Source organism: Pristis pectinata, chromosome 6 (genome assembly GCF_009764475.1).
Source record: "Pristis pectinata isolate sPriPec2 chromosome 6, sPriPec2.1.pri, whole genome shotgun sequence".
NCBI classification, from domain to species: domain Eukaryota; kingdom Metazoa; phylum Chordata; class Chondrichthyes; order Rhinopristiformes; family Pristidae; genus Pristis; species Pristis pectinata.
The window spans coordinates 75,780,768-75,801,826 of NC_067410.1; the positions used below are offsets into that span (position 1 = coordinate 75,780,768).

Sequence of the window (21,059 nt, forward strand, 5' to 3'; positions counted from 1 at the left end):
GTTTAAGGCAGATTGAATCATTTGTGAAATTTAGATGAATGCAAAATGGCCACTAAGTTGAGGCACCAAAATTGATGGATCAGCCAAATTCTTCTTCCTAGATGAAAGCAACATGTATGGTAAAATGTTAGTGTGTTAAAACCACTTAGATATCAAAAGGAGGAAATAATTTAGTCTGAATCTGAAATTCCTGCAGCCAATCTATTTGTGAGCCATCAAACTTCATAACAGTTTTTATCTTCCAAGTTTTGTTCATAACGTTCATGCAGTACTCCTTGGGGCTCGTGTGAGAAAAGTTCTGGGCAGATGTTTCATAACCTCTGAGCAATTATCAAATCTTTATTCTGTTGTAATTCTGTGCAAGTGCTGTTAAGATAACATGGCCTAAATTGTCCAAACAGCAAGGGGTGCCCTGCTCTGTGGCAAATGGAGGGACAGATTGAGAATAACATCAACATGGTGCTGTGCCTCAAATATTTCTTCATACTTAGCACTGACGAGTGTGGTCCAAAATAGAATTAAAATTTGTAAACAAAATTGAAGACTTAAATCTAGCTCGCAAGAGTGAGGTTCACTGTACAGGACTTGGGTCTTGGAGCGAGAGCGGGAGAGTTTAAAAGAGGTAGGTCTTGGGACTTGTGAGTGTCACTCTACAGTACTCTAAAAGAGGTAAGTTTGCTAATTCTTAGTTAATAGTTGATTGACTAATTAGCTAATTAACAGCAGCCAATAAAAAGAAGTTAGGGTTAAGCAGAGCGGTCTTTGTGGAGTGGTCGTTGTGAGAGTTTGCCAGTGGAAGAGTGGGGAGCTGAGGCTTTGGCTCAAGGGGCTGAGTAAGTGGCTTAGGTGTTGGGAGTGAGAGTGGATATTTAAAAAGGCTTTGGTGAGGAGACACAGGTAAGAACAGGTAAGGTCTTATTTTGTTGTTGATCTTTCGTACTTGATTCAGTGTAGGCAGGGTGGTAGTTAGGGCATTGGAATGCTCATCCTGCAAGATGTGGGAAGTCAGGAAACCTCATGGTCTCCCTGATGACTGCATTTGTAGGAAGTGCACCCAGATGCAGCTCCTGACGGGCCAGATCAAGGAACTGGAGCTGGATTTGAATATACTTAGGATCATCTGAGAAGCTGAGAGCATTATAGATGAGACTTTTACTGAGGTGGTCACACCTAGGTTACAGACTTCAGATAGATTGGTGATCACCAGGAAAAGCAAGGGAGTAGGCAGACAGTGTAGGGTTTCCCTGTGGCCATTCCCCTCATGAACAGGTATACCTCTTTGGATACTGGTGAGGGGCATGATCTTTCAGGGACTAGCAGCAGTAGTCAGGTCTCTGGCACTGTGACCAGCTCTTGAGGCTCAGAGGAAAAGGGTGCAATTAGACAGGGCGATAGTGATAGGAGACTCGATATTGAGGGGGATAGACAGGAGATTCTGTGGCTGTGGAAGAGATGCCGGGATGGTGTGTTGCCTCCCAGGTACCAGGGTCAAGGATGTCTCTGAGCGGCTGCAGAAAATTCTTGAGGGGGAGGGCGAACAGCCAGAGGTCATTGTACATGTTGGTAAAAACAGCATAGGTAGAACAAGGGATGAGGTCCTGCAGAATGAGTATAGGGAATTGGGTAAGAAGTTAAGAAGCAGGACCTTGAGGGTAGTGATCTCTGGAGTACTCTCGGTGCCACTAGGTAGTGAGACCAGAAATAGAAGGATAGGCCAGATGAATTCGTGGCTGAGGAGCTGGTGCAGGGGTAAGGTATTCAGGTTCTTGGACCATTGGGATCTCTTCTGGGGTAGAGGTGACCTGTACAAGAAGGATGGGTTGCACTTGAACCAGAGAGGGACAAATATCCTTGTATGGAAATTTGCTAATGCTACACGGGAGGGTTTAAACTAGATTGGCAGGGAGGTGGGACTCTGAGCAGGAGCAAGTCGTTGGTAAAGCAGTAGCCGGTGAGATCAAGTTTAGTAATCAGGATAGCCAGGGGCATAGTAAAGAGAGAGAAAGGAAGACTCAATTAAACTGCATTTATTTCAATGCACGAGGTTTAACAAGTAAGGTAGACTATCTCAGAATGTGGATTGGCTCTGGGGACTGGGATGTTATAGCCATAAACGTGGCTGAGAGAAGAGCAGGACTGGCAGCTCAATATTTCAGGTTATTGATGCTACAGGCTTGACAGAGGTACAGGTAAGTGAGGAGGGGTGTTACATTTTTGATAAGGGAGGACGTAACAGCAATACTTAGAGATGACATTCTTGGGGGATTGTCCAGTGAGGCCATATGGGTAGAACTTAGGAACAAGAAGGGGAAGGTCACTCTAATGGGGCTGTATTTTTGACCCCCTAATAGTCAGTGGGAACTTGAGGAACAAGTGCGTAGGGAAATTGCTGATAGCTGTAAGAATAATAGGGTTGTATTAGTGGGAGATTTTAATTTCCTTGGTATTGACTGAACTACCCAGAGATAACCAGTACAGGAGCAGCATGTTCCTGTTCGGGTGAAGAGTAAACCTGGCACGTTTAGGGAACCTTGGCTGATGAGAGATATTAAGGCTCTGCTCAAGAATCCCAAGAGGTTCCATAGCTACATCAGGAGTAAAAGGGTGGCTAGGAAGAGAGTAGGTCCCCAAGAGATCAGCAGGGCCACCGATGTCTCGAGCCACAGGACATGGGTGGGATTTTTAATGAATATTTCTCCTCTGTGTTTACTGAGGAGAAAATTGTGGTTGCTCAAAAGTGGTGATGTTTTGGAGGACATTTGTATTGCTAGGGAGGAGGTATTTGCAGCCTTACAGTGTATTAAAGTGGATAAATCCCTCGGGCCTGACCAAGTGCATCCTTGGACTTTGTGGGAGGCCCTTGTGGAAATATTTGCTTCACCGTTCACCACTGGTAAAGTTCCCAAAGACTGGAAGGTGGCTAATGTTCAGTTGTTTAAGAAGGGTAGCAAGGACAAGCCAGGGAACTACAGGCCAGTCAGCCTGACATCAGTAGTGGGGAAGTTACTGGAGGGAATACTGAGGGGGATCTACCAGCATTTGGATAGTCAGAGTCTGATTAAGAGGAGTCAGCATGGCTTTGTGTGTGGAAAGTTGGACTTGACGAACCTTTTGGAGATTTTTTAAGAGGTAACTAAAAAAATTGATGAGGGTAGGGCAGTGGATGTTGTCTATTTGGACTTCAGCAAGGCCTTCAACAAGGTTCTTCATGGTCGGCTGGTCTGGAAGGTTTGGTCCCATGGAATCCAGGGAGAGCTAGTTAGGTGGATTCAAAATTGGCTCGGAGGTTGGAAGCGGAGGATGGTGGTTGAAGGTTGTTTCTTGAAGTGGAGGTGTATTGCAGGGGTCAATGTTGGGATCCTTGTTATTCATTATTTATATAAATGATTTGGATGCAAATGCACAAGGTTTGATCAGCAAGTTTGCGGATGACACAAAATTAGAATGTGTTGTTGATAGTGAAGAAAGTTATTGTAGATTACAGGGAGATCCTGATCAGTCAGGGAAGTGGGCCGAGGAATGGCGAATGGATTTCAATACAGATAAGTGTGAGGTGATGCATTTTAGAAGGTTAAACCAGCGTAGGACTTACACTATGAATGGTAGGGCACTAAAGAGTGTAATGGAACAGAGGGACCGAGGAGTACAAGTGCATAGTTTGTTGAAAGCAGTGTCACAGGTAGACAGGGTGGTGAAAAAGGCATTTAGCACGATGGCCTTCATCAGTCAGGACATTTAATATAGGAGTTTGGATATTATGTTGCAGCTGTACAAGTCTTTGGTGAGGCTGCACTTGGAGTACTGTGTACAGTTTTGGTCAGCCTGTTGTAGGAAAAACATGGTTAAACTGGAAAGTGTGTGGAAAAGATTTACAAGGATGTTGCCAGGACTAGAGGGCCTGAGTTATGGGGAGAGGTTGGCCAGGCTTGGTCTTTATTCCTTGGAACATAGGAGAATGAGGGGCGACCTTATACAAATGTTTAAAGTTATGAGAGGCATAAATAAGGTGGATGGTAACAGTCTTTTCCCCAGGATAGTGGAGTCCAAAACTAGGCAGCATAGATTTAAGGTGAGGGGGACCAGAGGGGCAACTTTTTCACACAAAGGGTGGTGAGAATATGGAATGAGCTGCCAGAGAAAGTGGTTGAGGCAAGTACAGTAGTATCATTTAAGAAGCACTTGGATAGGTACATGCAGGGGTGGGGCTTAGAGGGATATGGGCCGAATGCAGGAAATTGGGACTGGCTGGGTGGGCACAGTGGTCGGCATGGACTTGATGGGCAGAAGGGTGTACATCTGTGTTGCATTGCTGTATGACTCTAAGAGCTTCCTGATCATTAGGAACTTGTCAAGATATTGCAGTAGTGGAATAGGTCCATATTTCTTCAGCCTTGTGTCAGAAACATCACCACCAGGCACATTACAATTACAACCATGTCAAGTTCTTCACAATTGAAATGAGGAAGTGAAAACTGATTTTTGCTGGCATTCAGTCAAATGTTAAGATTTAAAGAAGTTCTTCTGTGCCTATAAAATAATGGGGTAGTGTTGTGACTGATAATTCAGAGCGCAACTTTTTTTATCATTGTTATTTGTGGAAGACATTAAATAAATTTTGTTGTCAAATTGATGACGAATAAAATCATTTAGGAATCCATTGATGTCTAGCCCCAATCCAATAACAAATTATAACTGTATTAAATTTTCCCTCCCCCATCCCTGCACCAATGGTTCTTATCTTATCTTATTGAGTGGTACAGAATACTCTGAATACTCTCAGCCATCCAGCATCCAAGGGGAATAGGGTTGCTGATCCCATGAGAGTTGCTCACAAAATACATTACTGTACCTCGCACACAAGTTTTCTTGCTCAAATCTCGAAATGGCCAGCTCTGTGATTTTCATTTTTGCATAAAATTCCTTTGCTTTTTCCACCAGCACTGGCCCTAAGATAAATGCACCCTCTGATCTTTTTAAAGAAAACCATTCATAGAGTTTATGATACACAGTTGGAACCAACTTCCCCTTGTAAATACACACGAGGGATAGAGGGCGGGCTGCTGTGTTGTAGGCTGATGGGAGACAGTGTTTAAACAAGATCGTATCAGAACCTGGCGAGCCAAATTCAAATTTACATTTTTGAAAGCATAAAATCGTATAGCACAGGAACAGGCTCATTGGCCCATGATATCTGTGCCAATCATGATGCCAATTTAAACTGCATATCCACCTGCACATGGTTGATGTTCCTCCATTCTTTGTTCTTGTGTGTCTAAATGCCACATAAACGTTGTTGTTGTACCTGCTTCCACCACCTCTCCTGGCAGCGTATTCCAGGCACCTACCACTCTTTGTGTAAAAAAAACACTTGCCATGCAAACCTACTGTAAATCTTCCCCTTTCACCTTAAAGCTCTGCCCTCTTGTGTTTGACATTTCCACCCTGGGAAAAAGGTTCAAATTACTGCCTATGCTAATTTTATATACTTTTATCAGATTGCTCCTCAACCTTTGATGCTCCAGAGAAAACAATCGAAGTTTGTCCAACCTCTCCTTATAGCTAATATTCTCTAATCCAGGTAGTATTCTGGTGAACCTCTTTTGCACCCTCTCCAAAGCCTCCATATGCAGAACTGACCGGAGCTGCACGCAATACTCCAAATGTGGCCTAACCAAAGTTTTGTACAGGTGCAACATGACTTCACGACTTTTATACTCAATGTCCTGACCGATGAAGGCAAGTATGAAATTGCTGAATATTCTTAGAAATATTTGTTGGTTGCATGAGAATTCCAGATGTATAAATACCAGATAATGGGAGTTTACTGTACTTTGTAAATTTGGACAAATTTTAGGTAACACCAATGCTCATTGCAAAAAGCAGTCAGGTGTTAGTTTGGTTGGGATCCAATAATTCAGGAGCCTTCAGTCACTATACCAAGCCTCATTTTATTTGTGTTTTGACCTTTGGTGGTGAAGTATCTTGGTGATTCCACTGAACTGTGCTATAAAAATTGCTCAAATGGTAAGACTGTAAAGATTAATCAATATACAACAAGCTGAGCATATATTTGAAAAAAATATTCAAGAATGCATTACTTTATATGTCAGCCAATGTAGAGAAAGAAAGAATATATCCTGAGACTCAGATTCCGATATCTTTAGCGTCTTGGCTTAAGGGATTTCAAAATTCTGTCCAGCGTAGGTACTATCCGTGCTTTGTTGAAAATGTCTTTCAGTACTCCCACCTGGGTTTACAGCAGCTACAAGAGACTGTGAGAGTGTTGTTATGAAAACAAAAGGAAAGCTCCATCTGAATGGTAGTGCTTTCTTTCTTACAGGTCTATCAAAGTTTTAAGGAATAATGCATTTTTAGTATTCTCAGGACATTGCTTCATGGAACCAGAGTCGAACTATACGATCAGTACCAGAAGAATCTTCCCTAGGTTTTCGCAAACAGCTGTAATCATTCAAGCATTGCTTTGGAATCTTGCGCATGTTATTCCAGAGTTCTAGATTTATCCCTTAAGCCACAAAGTAGGCAATTGTTTTGTTCCTAGATTTGTGTTAAAACCATTCTTGAGATGTTCACTTGGATGTGTGTGTGCAAACAGTTTCAGCCCAAAATGACATAGCTACCATTTTCTTTAGGTACTTTATTTACTGACACAATTCCATCAACAATTCTCAGATCATTTTAATGGCACAAGTGAGGTTGAAGATTACTTTATGGAAAATTGTCTGCAAGTTGTATATTTTCTAATCACGTGGCACACTGGAGTACCATTTCCATGAGGATTTCAAACATAATTTGAGCTCAAATTGAATATGCTGAGTGCAGAAACTTCTTTTTAACTTATTGTATTTAATGCTTTCACATAGTTCAAGATCTAGACATGGACATCGCTCTCACAGTCGCAGCAGTGAACGCTCAGGCCGCAGACGAAGTTACAGTCGAAGCAGGTCTCGAGAAAGGGATAGGCGCAAAGGCAGAGACAAGGGACGAGATAAGATCCGGGAAAAAGGAAAAGAAAGGGAATCACGAAGTGATAAGAAAGGGTAAGATATAAATTGTAGAATATCATGATTTTTGATTTAATATTCTCTTAACAGATAATGCTTGTGGACGGTTGTCAGTCTTCCCACCACATTGGGTGCTTATCAAGCTGAAATATTTTGGGGAAAAATGTTTCTTGTTCATGCACTTGTTTACTGTTTGATTGTGGGTCATGTTAATCTAAATGTATGCAAATCGTTCAGGAAGTTTATGAAAATTATCAAATGTTAATGAAGGCAGCAATTGTATTTTTAGTAGTGCCGAGACCTTTATAGTAATTTACCCACCATTATCGTAATGATGACATTGTTCACTATTTTAACAATTAACGAAACACTAAGTTAACAACATTTAGCATAAGAATGAATAAAAAGCTAAAAATTATAATGTTTAACAGTCTTACTTTATTCAAAGAAAGAATGTGTAAAATGTATTATGGATTCAGTGAAGAGAAGAATCTTTCTATTGAGGAGGAGAATATAATTTTGGAATCTTAGTGGCTTTTTCCAAACACAACTCCTTACAGTGATCCGTGGCTCCTTTTAGGAAAGTACCAAATGATTCTTCATGGTCATGCAGCTGCAACATATCAATGTATTATAATCAAAGCATTTGATTGCTTTTATTTACATAAGACATTACATTATTGTGCTATTAATCTGGTTTACAAAGACTTCTATTATGCCTGTAGAGCTTGGGATCATCAAAAAGGATTTATTTATAACATAGTGTGGCTCTTTTCATGCCAAATATGCATTTAAGTACTTGTATGGTTTCTTTAAAACTTCAGTGCCAAACTTTGACAGGATCTGCTCCCTTCCTCGGGAGTAAGAGTGCTTTGTTGGACTTTACTTGGCAGGCTGGGAGGCATTCAGCTTCTCACCCTGCCATAGGCAAAAATATGGCTGGCTGCACTTCCCAGAACATGTCTTTATCTTGTTTCCAGAGATGTTGGAAGTGTTTTCTAACATTGCTGCATTGTCTAACAGCATGCAACACCTGATTTACTTTATTACATTCGTGAAATGTGGAAAAAGTAAATTGTATGCAAGTTGTTCATTTGAACAGGATAATTTAGTGAATTTAGTGAGGGCTTTGTTTAAAAATGACTGATAATGACACCTTTACATTTTCCAGAGTATTTTTGTTGGTGAAACTTGTGGAGGCTTACTGTTTCTGAATCTACTACTAATATTGATGAGAGTGATGATATTTTATCTAATTTGGTGACATTACTGATTTGTGGATACCTAACCCAGGGTTTTAAAATGTGTGAGAAAATTGCATGTGAGTTTAGTCCTAATTTTCAAAGCTCATTATTTTTGTGAATTGTCTCTATGGGTTAGAAAATTACAAATCTTCGTGGGAGAAGGAGAAAAAACATGTAACTTCAGATTTGTCAGTTTAACATTTGTCTGAAGTCTAGAATCTGTGGAGAAGCAAAGGGATTGATTTGGGTGTTCCTGTTTGGAAATCACAAGAAGTTGTGCACACTGTAACCTATTTGAAAAGCAATTGGCAAGACTGTGCTGGGCTGGTTGCCCGCTGACTCCTGAATCAATGTCCATGTACGTCCACACTCAGCTGCACTGTATGCAGAGGTCCTACCTCACTTGCTCTCCATGTCCTGGAGTACAGTGGTATAGTCTGAATGATGATTGGGTCTTGGGCAGCATAGTACAGAAACCCCACTCTTGAAACTCCTCAGGTTGGAAAAATTGTCAGTGAATTTATTGTTTTAAAATGTCTCTGACATTTAAAATATTAAAATTGAAGTAAACTGAGAAAATTTTAATTAATGAACTTAAAAATAAGCTTACATTAATAGAAAGTATCAGAAAGCATTTTGAAATAATTTGAAAAAATCAGGACAGATCTTCCCAGATCCCAAGATCACAGGTTGCATGTGCCTTGGACCTTGCTGTTTTTTCCTGCATGGTCCAGGATGCAGTTTTCTGCTAAGAGGCAGGCTCCTAGCACTTTGAGGGAGAGCTTTTTTTCAATACAAATGGCCAGCTGAGAGATCCCACCAAATGTTTTATGACTGCCAAGCATACTGCTCAAATTAAATGTTTGTGAATGGCTTTGAGCTGAGTGGTTTCAAGGAAATTGAAAATAATGTTCTAAAAATAAAATATTAAATTTGTCTTAAGAAAAATGTGCATGCAGACACAAACACATGTACGCCTGCATATGCAAAAATCAAAAACCTTTACTTAAGTAAATCAAATAAAAACCTTTGTCCCATAGTCAATTTCTCCTGGTAGCTGATTTCTCCCATTCATTTCAAGGGGGTCACTATTTTATGCCAGGATAAGTTGGCATGGGTTCAACAGTCAGGTTTCCCAGCTGGAGAGCTGAGAAATCCAGTTGTTCATGCTGCTCTGTTGAAGTCTATGGGTAGAATACTACAGGTGTTTCATGGCCAGTGCTTTACTGAGCAGGAGGCTGCACCATAGCCTCCACTGGAGAATTGCCCAGTTATGACATTTCTACCAGCAGATCTATGGGGATATTATCAGAGTTATAATAATTTAGAAGGCTGCAACTTACCTTCTCCTTTGCCTTAAATCTTTGCCCTACACTCCCCAATGAATTCATTTGTGTCTTGAATCCTGAACAAATCAGATTGACTGCAGGATCCAAGGTGCGATTCTGTAGAATGCAAAAGCAATGAAGTTTTTACTGAACCTTCATAAATGAATAGTTAGGCCTCAGTTAGCGTATTGTGTTGAATTGCAGACACCATACTTAAGGCATAATGTAAAACCTTGCAAAGTTTATTAGAGATTTATGGAGATTTTACTGGGAATGAGAGATTTCAGTTATATGGAGAAACTGAGAAGCCAGAATAGATTTCTTTACAATGGGAGACTTAGTATAGGTGTTCCAAATTATGAGTGATATTGAGCAAGTAAAGAAGGCTTCCACTGGCAGGAATATTGGTAACCAGATAACAAATGTAAAATAATTAGCCAAAAATCCAGTGGACCAATGAGAATGTTGGATCCAGAGTGTTATTGTGATCTGAAATGTACGACCTGAGGGTGAAGGAAGCAGATCCTATTAAACTCTTTCAAAGGAGCATTGGAAATATACTTAAAGAGGAGACATTTGCTGGGCATGAGGAAAAGAGCAGAGAGGGGAGACTTAGCTTCATGATTCCCCATTTGAGATTTTTTTTCATTCATCAGTTATGTCACTTCATTGTTGAAGTTTGTAAACACAGTTCCTTATAATACACAAATTGCATTAACAATCTTTTGTCAATATTTTTTCAAAAGTTGATTTCAGATTGAATGTACCTTAAAGTACAGTCAGTAGAATACGACATAAGCCGTTAAATTGATGATAGTGGATATGCATTTATGGCACATCTGGAATGTGCAATAGTCACACAGCCAATGTTTGCTTCATCCTTTGATTTACAATAATTGTGCGAAATGTTAGCTTTCGAGCATTTAAATACTTTAAAAACCATTAAAATAAAATGTATGGAAATGTGAGGAAAGACAGATTTGTATGGTTGTATTGCTAAATACATAGTTTTTTTTCAGCTCGATAGTCTTCATTGGACTGATCTTCTCTGTCACTGTTTTCAGCAGTAGATGACAAGGTATTATACTAACTTTCAACCAAAGAAGTTCTTACGGACTTGACATCAAATCTGTCTTCCTTATTTGTGAAGAAGACATAATACTGTGGATCAAAATATCTGTGTGTGTTAATGATTAATGTTTTTCAAATCTGTCTTGAAGTGTACAGAGTGCTGTCGCTATGTTGTTTGTACTTTTTTATGCGTTTCACTTGTTTGACAGTTGTGTTCTAAAAATTACCTAGTTTTCAGTTTGACAATGTCCTTAACTCAACCAAACCATCATTCCTTTAAATACTCTTTCCCCACCCACCCCTCCTCCACCTTCCAATGCTGCAGGAAGTCCTTATGTTAATTTAACATTATTAGCATACAGGTTACAGAGTTCTGCTGCATGAATCATGCACAGGACCTCTTTAAAGTGTCTACTCAGATGAAAGCAAGCTTATGTGATTGGTGTTGTCTGACACCAAGCTGTATGGTGTTGTTTTCATTAAACATTTATCACACTTCCAGTGTGACAGCAGGCAACTTTGTGCTTGAGTAACGTGTTTTCATGCAAAATTTATTGAAGAAGACGAGGCATTGTAAAGGGATCTTGTTGCCTTTCACCAGTGGCAAAAGGGTAAATGGTTGATTGGAAAAAAGGAAGTATGCCTTTGACATCGCACTTGAATTGTTTTATTTGACAGGGTCATGTAGGAAACAGTGGATGTATTAAATGGCATGTTTATTTTAGATATATAGACATATTTAATAAAGCATTGACACCTACTTGAAATTATTGGATTTTGATATGTCCATATACGTGAAAGTTTATTTTTATCATTCTCATAATAGAATATCCTGACGTGCAATATGCTATCTATGATAACATGATTTTATTTGGATCCACAGTATCAGTAAGTGATCTAGTATTTCACTTGTAGGGAATGTTTTTGTTTTAATTTCTTAACTATAACAGTGAAAATAATGATGCTTAATAAATTCAAGTTGCTATTCTCTGTGGCATTGGAAGGAGGAGAGAGAGAGAGGAAGTTAGAAATTTACCAGGATGCTGCCTGGTTTAGAGAGTATGCATTATGAGGAGAGACTAAGGGAGCTAGGGCTTTACTCTTTGGAGAGAAGGAGGATGAGAGGAGACATGATAGAGGTATACAAAATATTAAGGGGACTAGATAGAGTAGACAGCCAGCACCTCTTTCTCAGGGCATCAGTGCTCAATACAAGAGGGCATGGCTTTAAAGTAATGGGTGGGAAATTCAAGGGAGATATCAGAGGGAGGTTTTTTACCCAGAGAGTGGTTGGGGCATGGAATGCGCTGCCTGGGATAGTGGTGGAGGCAGGTGCATTGGTCAGATTCAAGAGATTACTAAATAAGCATATGGAGGAATTTAAAATATAAGGATATTTGGGAGAAAGGGGTTAGATAGTCTTAGGCGAGGTTTAAAGGTCGGCACAACGTTGTGGGCCGAAGGGCCTGTATTATGCTGTACTGTTCTATGATTCTATGAAATGTAGTTGTTTACAAAATGAAGATGAGAGGTAGGACATGGAAATCTTTTAGGAATGTGGTCATTGAAGTGAAATGTTGATGTTGTTTTTGCTAGGAGCATTTTTTTTACTTCAAGGCCTTTTACTCTAACCACACCTCACAAAACATCTAAATGACACAAGCTTTTTAAAAATGAGACAAAGGCACAAAGTAAGCATGAACACCTGTTGTTACAAGAGCAAGAGGATGATCCAAGATTCTTGAGGGTTTTACAGGTAGAAATGGTAAAGGGTTTAGGTGCAGTCTTTTAGACAACAGTAACATTTCTAAGAAAATGAAAACATTGCAGTTTGAGAGTTGGAGTCAGCTGGGGTTTCATCTGTTGATGTCCATGCAGTCATTGTTAACTTCTGATTTAATTGATTCATCAGCAATGGATTAGGGCCAAGCTGAGGGTATTAATAATGAGCCCCTCTAAGTGATACAAAGGAATTTGCTGCAAAGACTATGAAGGACAAATGTGCATTTCCTTGAAACTGGATATTTATGACTTCCAACAAAAATAGAATGCAGCATCTCCTTGAAAGGGAATAGCACAGTGCCTTTGTTACAGTTTTTCACTGTTTTCACATGGTCACCCACGAACACATGGATCCTTAAACTAAGGAATGACATTAACTGTACATTCCTGGATTCCCTTAATATCTAAAAATGTATCTCTGTCCACTTTGAATGTCCTGAACAACTGAGACTCCACAGCCCTCTCGGTAGAGAATTTCAATAACTCACTACACTCTGGGTGAAGAAATTTCTTCCATCTCAGTACTGAATGGATGATCCCTTATTTTAAGATTGTGAACCCTGGTTTTAGATATCCTGCCAGGGGAAATATCATCCCTGAATCTACCCTGTCAAGCTCCATAAGAATTTTGTATCTTTCACTGAGATCACATCTCATTTTTCTGAACTCAAGAATACAGGATTAATTTGCATATTCACCACTCGCAGTGAATCAATCTGGTTTACCTTTGTTGCATTCCCTATGTGCAAGAATATCCTTCCCTGTGTGGGGAGACAGACCTGTACACAATATTCCAGATGTGGTCTCACCAGGGCCCTTTCCAATTGCAGCACAATTGTACTCAAATTGTCTTGCAGTAGAGGTCAACATGACATTTGAGTTCCAAATTGTTTGATAAAACATGTTGAAAATCATGATAGTAGAGCCAATATGGATTTATGAAAGAAAACTCATGTTTAACTAATCTGCTGGTATTTTTTTTTTGAAGATGTGATTAGTAGAATACTCAAGTGGAAACAACAGATGTGGTATACTTGGTGGCTGTTCAATAAGAAGGTTGATCAACAAGGTTTGAGCATATAGAATTGGAAACAATACAGTATATTGATGTGGAATGAGAATTGATTATCAGACAATTAACCATGCTTTGTTTAGATGTTAGTCATTGCTTATTTACTGTCATTGCTTTTAATGTAATTTCCTAATTTGCCATAGCTAACTCCCTTTTTCTGACATTGGATTGATAAATAAATGCTGTAATTGGCAAAGAGTAGGGACAAACAAATCATTCTCAGATTGACAAGATGTGACTAGTTGGGTACTGCAGGCATTGCTGCTTAGGCCCCAGTTACTCAACTTACATCAGCAATTTGTCTGAAGGGACAAAACATCATATTTTCAAGTCTGCAGATAGTACTAAACTCAGAGGGATTGCGTGTATAAAGGAGAATGTAAAGAGGCTTCAAGGGGGTAATCTCATATTCTCTCCTGACCAAGAAGGAGACCATATAGCGCATTGAGTCTATGTTAGGTCTTAAAGAATTTCTATCAGTCCCATTCCCCCACTTATTCTCTTTCACATACCCATCAATGTCCTCATTCTCCTGTCATGTAATTATGCTAAGTCACTTACAGCTGCCAATTAACCAACCAACGCATTGGGATGTGGGGGGAAACCAGAGCATGCACGGAAACTACATGGTCATAAGATGTGCATTCGAAAGACAGCATTCAAAATAAGGATCAAACCAGGGTTGAGGGAGCTGTGTGGCAGCACTAACTGCTGCACCACAGTATCACCTGGTTAGATAAGGAGACTAGAACATGCAAGATGGAATTCTTTATGGAAAGGTGGAAAGTTATTCACTTTGGTGGACATAACAGAAAAGGGGAGTATATTTAAATGGTGAGGTATTGTACAGCATTGAACAAAAGCAGGCGAACACAAGTCACTGAAGACCAACATGCAGGTGCAGCAAGTGATGAGGAAAATAGTAGGCTAGCTTTAATTATGAGGGGAATTGAATATTGCCATAGGAATTTTTATTTTAATTGTTAAGGGTGAGACTGCAGCTGCAGTATTGTGTACAGTTTTGGTCTCCTAAGCTCAGAAAGGATTTTCTTGTCGTAGAGGAAGTGCAGCTAAGTTTGATTAGACTGGGATAGCAGGTTTGCAGCAGGAAGAGAGATTGAGTAGACTGGGACCGTATTGTGTTGAGCAGTGGTATTTGGGCTGCAGCTTGAGCCATATGTACTTTGCAGCTCTTTAAGACCTCTAATTTCTGTAATAGAACATGAAATTTTCATTACACTAATCAGAGTACCAAGTATACTATATTTCCCATTATATACTGCTAAGTGTAGGACACCGGTCAAAATCAATAAGAATTTCTTGAACAATCATGTGCATTCCTCTTATAGATGTTAGTACCCCCAGCTGTGGATGCAAAATTAAAATGAAGAAAGCATCAAAAATTGAAAGTACGAAAGATCGGTTTAAGGGATGGAAATGTGATTTCTTCCTTGTGCCTAGTAGTGGAAGTAAATGTGTCTGCTTAATATGTTACAGTCTGATTGCCCAATTCAAAGTAGTAAAGAATAAAAGTAACACGCAAAATTGACATTCTCCAACATGCGAAGAAATCCTTTTGAATTGCTATTTCAGGTAAAGGACCCAACATAGTGGAGTTCATGCCACAGAGGGATAGTCAAACATCAAGCTGGCAATTAAGTATATGAAATAAATAAATTAGCCAAATGTAGTCTTTATTGTACTGAAATTTTTTTGGGTGAAAATTTAAGAAAATTTGATCATATCAATAGATATATATTAATCATGGTAATATGTGTGTGTTTGGTGGAGTGGTGTGCAGGGCATACAGAAGTCGTGTGGCTCTTTTGGTTGATCGTGATTGTGAAGGTGGCTCTGGAGTCTCATAACTATGGAGAAAGATAAGATTTCACAGAAGTATGCAAAATTGTTAATGAACCTTTGGAATTCTCTACCCTGAATGCCATTGAGGCTCAATAACTGTGTTCACTTAAAACACAGATGGAATTCTGGGTTATGGGATAATGATACAAGGTAAGCCATAATAATGAATTTGAAAGCTGACTTGAAGAGCTGGATAGCCAACTCCTGCTCCCATTTATTACATGTTAACTTTGTGGTTCTTTTACAAGGGCAGCCAGGTCCCTCTGACCGCCAAAATTCTCTGTTTTTCTATTTCATTATCAAAATGAGTGGCCTTATTTTTCCACACTGTATTCCTTCAACCATATCGTTGCTTCAATAAAACTGTCTGTTTGCCACTGAAATCTTTCTGCATCCTCCTCACAACCAGCAGTGCCGTCCAACATTGCAAACTTGGGATGTATTGCCCTTGCACCCTACATCTATATCATTGATATAGATTGTGAACAGATGGGGCACCAACACTGATCCCTGCAGCACCCCTCTATCCACAGGCTTTGAACCTGAAAATGACTAGTTTATTTCTACTCTCTGTTTTCTGTTCTTAGACAGGCCTCATCTTCACCAGAACATTGACTCCAGAACTGTGCACTCAAACTTTGTTTAATAAGTTCTCCTGTGGCACCTTATTGAATGCCTCTGATATCTAAATACACCATGTCAACTGGTGTGCTACATTTTTTTTTGCTAGTTACAACCTCCAACATATTTGTTGAACGTGGCTTTCCATATTGACTCTGCTCACTCCTGTTATTATTATTATTAAGTTCCCTGTACTATTTAATAATAGATTCCAACATTTTTTGATATTAACTCCCAGGCAAATTGGACGGTGGTATCTGGAGACACGAGACTGCAGATGCTGCAATCTGGAGCAGAAAAATAAACTGCTGGAAGAACTCAATGGGTCAAGTAGCATCTGTGGTATCTATCTATTTTAAAGCTGTTGCAGTCTACAGTTCCACTTTATCCTCTATTTCATAATTAGTTTGTAGTTCTTGTTTCTTTCCCTCTTTTCTTAAGTGGTGGAGTTCCATTTGTTTTTCCAACCTGTGAGAACCCCTCTAGAATTATGGAAGATAACAACCAATACAATTGTTTTCTTCATAATCACCTCCTTCAAAACCCTGCGATGTATGTGAAAGTTCCTGGAGGATTTATTGCTTTTGGTCCTATTAATTTCTCCAATGTTTTTTCTTTACTAACGCTAATTTCTTTGAGCTCTTCATTCACTCTAGACATGTTGTGCATCACTATTTCCTGGAGGTTTTCTCAGTCTTTCAAGAAGACAAAAATGATTGTTTAATTGTCTGCCTTTTCCTCTTTTTCCAACATAATTTCTCCTGCCTCAGACTGTAAGGTATCCCCATTAACCAGATGATCTCTTCCTTTTGTTTACATGTGTATAGAAGTTCTTAGTCTGTTTTTAGTTCTTGCTAGCCAACTCTGGCATTTTCCCTTTCCTTATCAACGTGTTGGTTCCCCTTTGTTGAACTGTGGTATTTTGCCAACTCTCTCTTTTGGTAACATGATACCTTTGCTTTCGCTTTCCTTTCTGTCCCTAACTAGATAGCAATGGCTGGACCACTTTTCCTGTTAGATATTTTGAGTTAAGTGGATATATATCTTACTTGTAAACTATGTCTTAATTGGTTAGATGTTAGCCATTGCTAATTTACTGTCATACCCTTTTAATGTAATTTCCTAATCTGCCATAGCAAACTCCCTTTTTCTGACATTGGATAGATAGATAAATGAATGCTGTAATTGTCTATCCTGAATTGTGCACAAGCTCTAATTATGTCTGTGTTTTTGCTTTCAACTAATTTATAATTAATATTTAATTCTGGAACTCTTTTCCCCTATTTATAATGCCATTATTTATTTTCATGGCCATATATACCCTCACGTGTACATTCAAATTCTTGTGCATTTGATTTTCTTGGTACCTGTTCATGTGCACCCATGTACATCTTTCCATTGAACTCCTTATTTTTCCTCCCATAATATATATATGAGATGCCACCTGAAATCTTTTCTGCCTATTCTATCCTATTTCCAAAGGCCTTAATGAGTTTCTTTACTGTTTGTCAAACTGATTAGCGTCTTAGTAAGTTTTGATCTTGTGCTCCCTGTTCCCAATATCAGATTGCCTGCACGTAGTGGGAGCAAAATTGGAGCCAAACTTGATGCCTGTGGTAGACTATTTTCATTACTTCTCCAAACCTAACAGCTATTAACTCTGCGCTCAAAGCAAAATTCTTTCTGTCCTGTTTCATCTACCTCTTGCAGTATCAAACATGTATTTTTGTACAAAGATTTCCAAAAGATATTTCTGCAGTCAATGTATTCAACATCTACTGAATTCCCTGTCATTCAGCCCATCGTTTAAGCAGAACTGCACTGCGTTAACCTGAACCTGATTTTTAACAATTTACAGTGGCTGTTCTTGCTTCCCTCATGCACTGATCAATATTTGGTTCCTCTTCAATTATGCACTCCAAATCCTCAATTTTAATTCTAGTTGAGAAGTCTGCTTGGTGCTAGTGGATGAAAATAAAAAAAAATACTGCAGATACTGAAAGTATGGAATTTATTTGGGGCTAGCAGTGAGTGTCTCTTGCTTATGTAAGAATTGGTCTTTCTAAGAGTTGCCATTTATGTAGTCTTGACACCTTTCTCTGGGAATAATATTAATCTAGGAGTTGGGTGACCTTGGAAGGAGGTCATTATGAGAACATGAACCACATCTTTCTGACTCCTTTCTTTTTGGATCTTACCAACCTTGCCTATTTTACCTTCTCGGTTATTTGGATTTATGTTTCCTTTAAGCAGCAGTGGATCCAGCACAGATCCTTGCAGAATTAAACATGGGATTATAGCAAGCAAAGCCATTTATTAACATACTTTGTTTTCCTTTTGAAATCAGTTTTTAATTCAACCAGGAGTCAATAATTCTGCATTTGTGTGAAGATTCTGCAGAATGGGTTGATAGTTCTGCAGTTTAGCAATACCCATAATGATTTAGTGGATAAATGGATCAACTTAGATCAATTTATCCAACAAATGCTGGGTGTCAGATTAGTCCCTTAAATTGAGCCTGTGACTCGCAATTATGACACAAATTCAGTTCTTGGGATTGTAATTTGTAGTTTCCATTTTTGGAACCAGCTAATTTCACTGACCCCATCAGGATGCAGATGTTACTGCAACTAATCTTGCAGTCTTTTCGTTGGGAAGTAAAAAAAAATCAGTGATAGTACCTTCCTGTGATCACTGCCATCTACATGTACGTGTTCGTGCATGGACAATGGCAATTATTGATTATATCACCAACAATCCGAAAGCAGCCTCTTGCACATGGAAAATTAGGTTTAGCCTGGTACTGTAGGATTGTTGACTGCAATAGAATTATGGTATCTAGTTGGTAATGATTGGTTGGGAAATTGATAAGAGTGGAAATTAAAACATGCACCACTCTATTTCTTCAAAATAAGCAGTAGTCAAGGATAAAGATATTTTCTTCTTTTTCTAACAAGGAATTCATGAAATAGTGTACAGATAATGTTACCACGATGAGTTGCTTTGTTCATGGCCTTCTTTAGAATATCACTTAGCACTCTGAAGAATGCTTCTGCATATTTCTAGAATCTATTTCGAAATCTACTTTCATCCATTCATTTTGAAACAATTTCAGTTAACTAACATTTGCTAGTACTAAATTGTTATTACTTACAATAGTTATGTAAGTACACATAACAGATTTAAACCTTGTGTCATCTGGTTTAGTTTTTTTTAGTCTGTCATCCATTTGTGTTGTCAGATTTGATAGTGGCCTGCTGTTGTGAAAAATGGGAAGAAAAATTGAATTGGATCACCTTAATGTTGATCAGAGCAATGCTACGTGAGTTTTTGAGAGCTGCGAAAATCCAGTTATTGTGAGCAGTAATCTCTTTACAGCCTAAGAAAAGTCATGGTACTGTTTAGATACCCTGGAGACTGTGTGCTGCAAAGATGAATAGTTCACCAAAGATAATAATCCTAGACAAAATGAAAAGAATAATTTGGTCTGCTAATGCACAAACAAGTAGAAGCCACTGGGAGCTTTTTGACTATATTTATAACTGACTACCAGATATTGAGTTGACCCTTTATTGTTAGGCATTAAATTATTTTGCCAAATTAATATGAGAAACAGCATTACTTAACTATAATATCATGATTTTTTTTTACAGAAAATACAGTGACTTTACAAAGACTTACTCTCCTTAAGATGTGCCACAGCCATTTCCCCGTCCTTATTGCCAAATTCCCTTCTTTCTCCGCTCTCCATTCCTGTACTATTGTTCCACAATCACTGGTCAACTTCCGGTACAGCACTGAAGTAGGGATCATTCTTGTGGCAGCCTTGATGGTGCATATTGAAAGGACATTTGTTTGCAGCAGGATCAATTAACACACATCTTGTCCTCGTATGATGTGCTGACACATGCATACAGAGATGGGTTTGCTGGCTAATGATCAAAAGGTGGAGGGCTGGCTCATTATCTTTTCCCTAGCCCAAGGCACTGTGGTCAGCTGTAGCACCTCTTTTCCCATTTTGGCTGAAATCAACTTAATACAATCTGGACCATCCTCATCTGTATGGCTGAGTACCTCACTTATTAAAAAGTTGTTCTGTAAATTATAATTCTATACTTAAAAATGCACTAACTGGATCTATAATTGAATATATTTGATTGTAAGTTAATCCTTTTATGATGCGTTAGAGCTTCATTACACAAGGAACAAAATCGTTTGCATTATGATGGAAACAGGTCTTGCATCTTCAGGGTCAATACAGCTGATGCATTTCCCAGTCAATCAAATAACCATAAAGAAAAGGAGTGTCTAATTTTAAGTACAAACATTTTCTGTCAACACAAACTGAACAGCCAGAACAATATGTGGGTTGAGTGCTATGGTTAGGCAAGCTCTTCTCGTTCATTGGATAGATAGATGATCAGAAGATAGGAATGCTTGCTTTTCACTCTTAGCTTAGAATTGGTTTGGTACACTAGTAGTCATTAGAAAGGAGAAAACAAGCTGCCTGTTAAGCAGTCAGCTTATGTAATTTTCCATTGTATGGTGGGATAATGTCCTATGACTTATATTCTTAGTCTTGTGATTTCCGATCTTCTGGACCTCAGCAGGTTCAGACGAGGGTTGATAATGTAACTCTTTCATGAGCAAGGATTCAATAAGTGGGTGGAGGAAACAAAAACTGCTTAGTGACTCAGTAGTTTGGTGCTCTGTGTAGCAGTATACAAAACCATACTGTTCAGGGAGGTCTTAAGTTTGGTCCCTAGTCTTTATTGAGTTGTTGATCTTCAGCAACTTGACAATTGGTCCCAGGGCAAAGGACTGAAAAATCAGCTAGATCAGCAATGCTAGAAAAGCTGTCATTGACGTTTAAATTAGGCTTGGGTTTGATGTTGCCTTGAGTCAGAGAGTCTATTGTTGTATACTGCCCAACTTCATAATTGACGAATAGTCTTTTCGGTAGTGCAACGTTGTGAGCCATTTATTGTGGTGAAGTACCCAGGGTGAATGTTTGTCTTCTTGGGAGAGGGAGGAATAGTGATGGGGTAAAAAGTGG

The 21,059-nt window shown here is 39.0% G+C and overlaps 1 protein-coding gene across 1 annotated transcript in view; it reads left to right on the plus strand.

The window, feature by feature from the left end:
* rsrc1 (arginine/serine-rich coiled-coil 1) overlaps window positions 1–21,059 on the plus strand; it is a 288,468-nt gene that overhangs the window by 53,232 nt on the left and 214,177 nt on the right. The window contains exon 4 of the mRNA XM_052018264.1: window positions 6,882–7,058. Within this exon, the coding sequence (XP_051874224.1) occupies window positions 6,882–7,058 (177 nt within the window). The remainder of the gene's footprint in view (window positions 1–6,881; window positions 7,059–21,059) is intronic.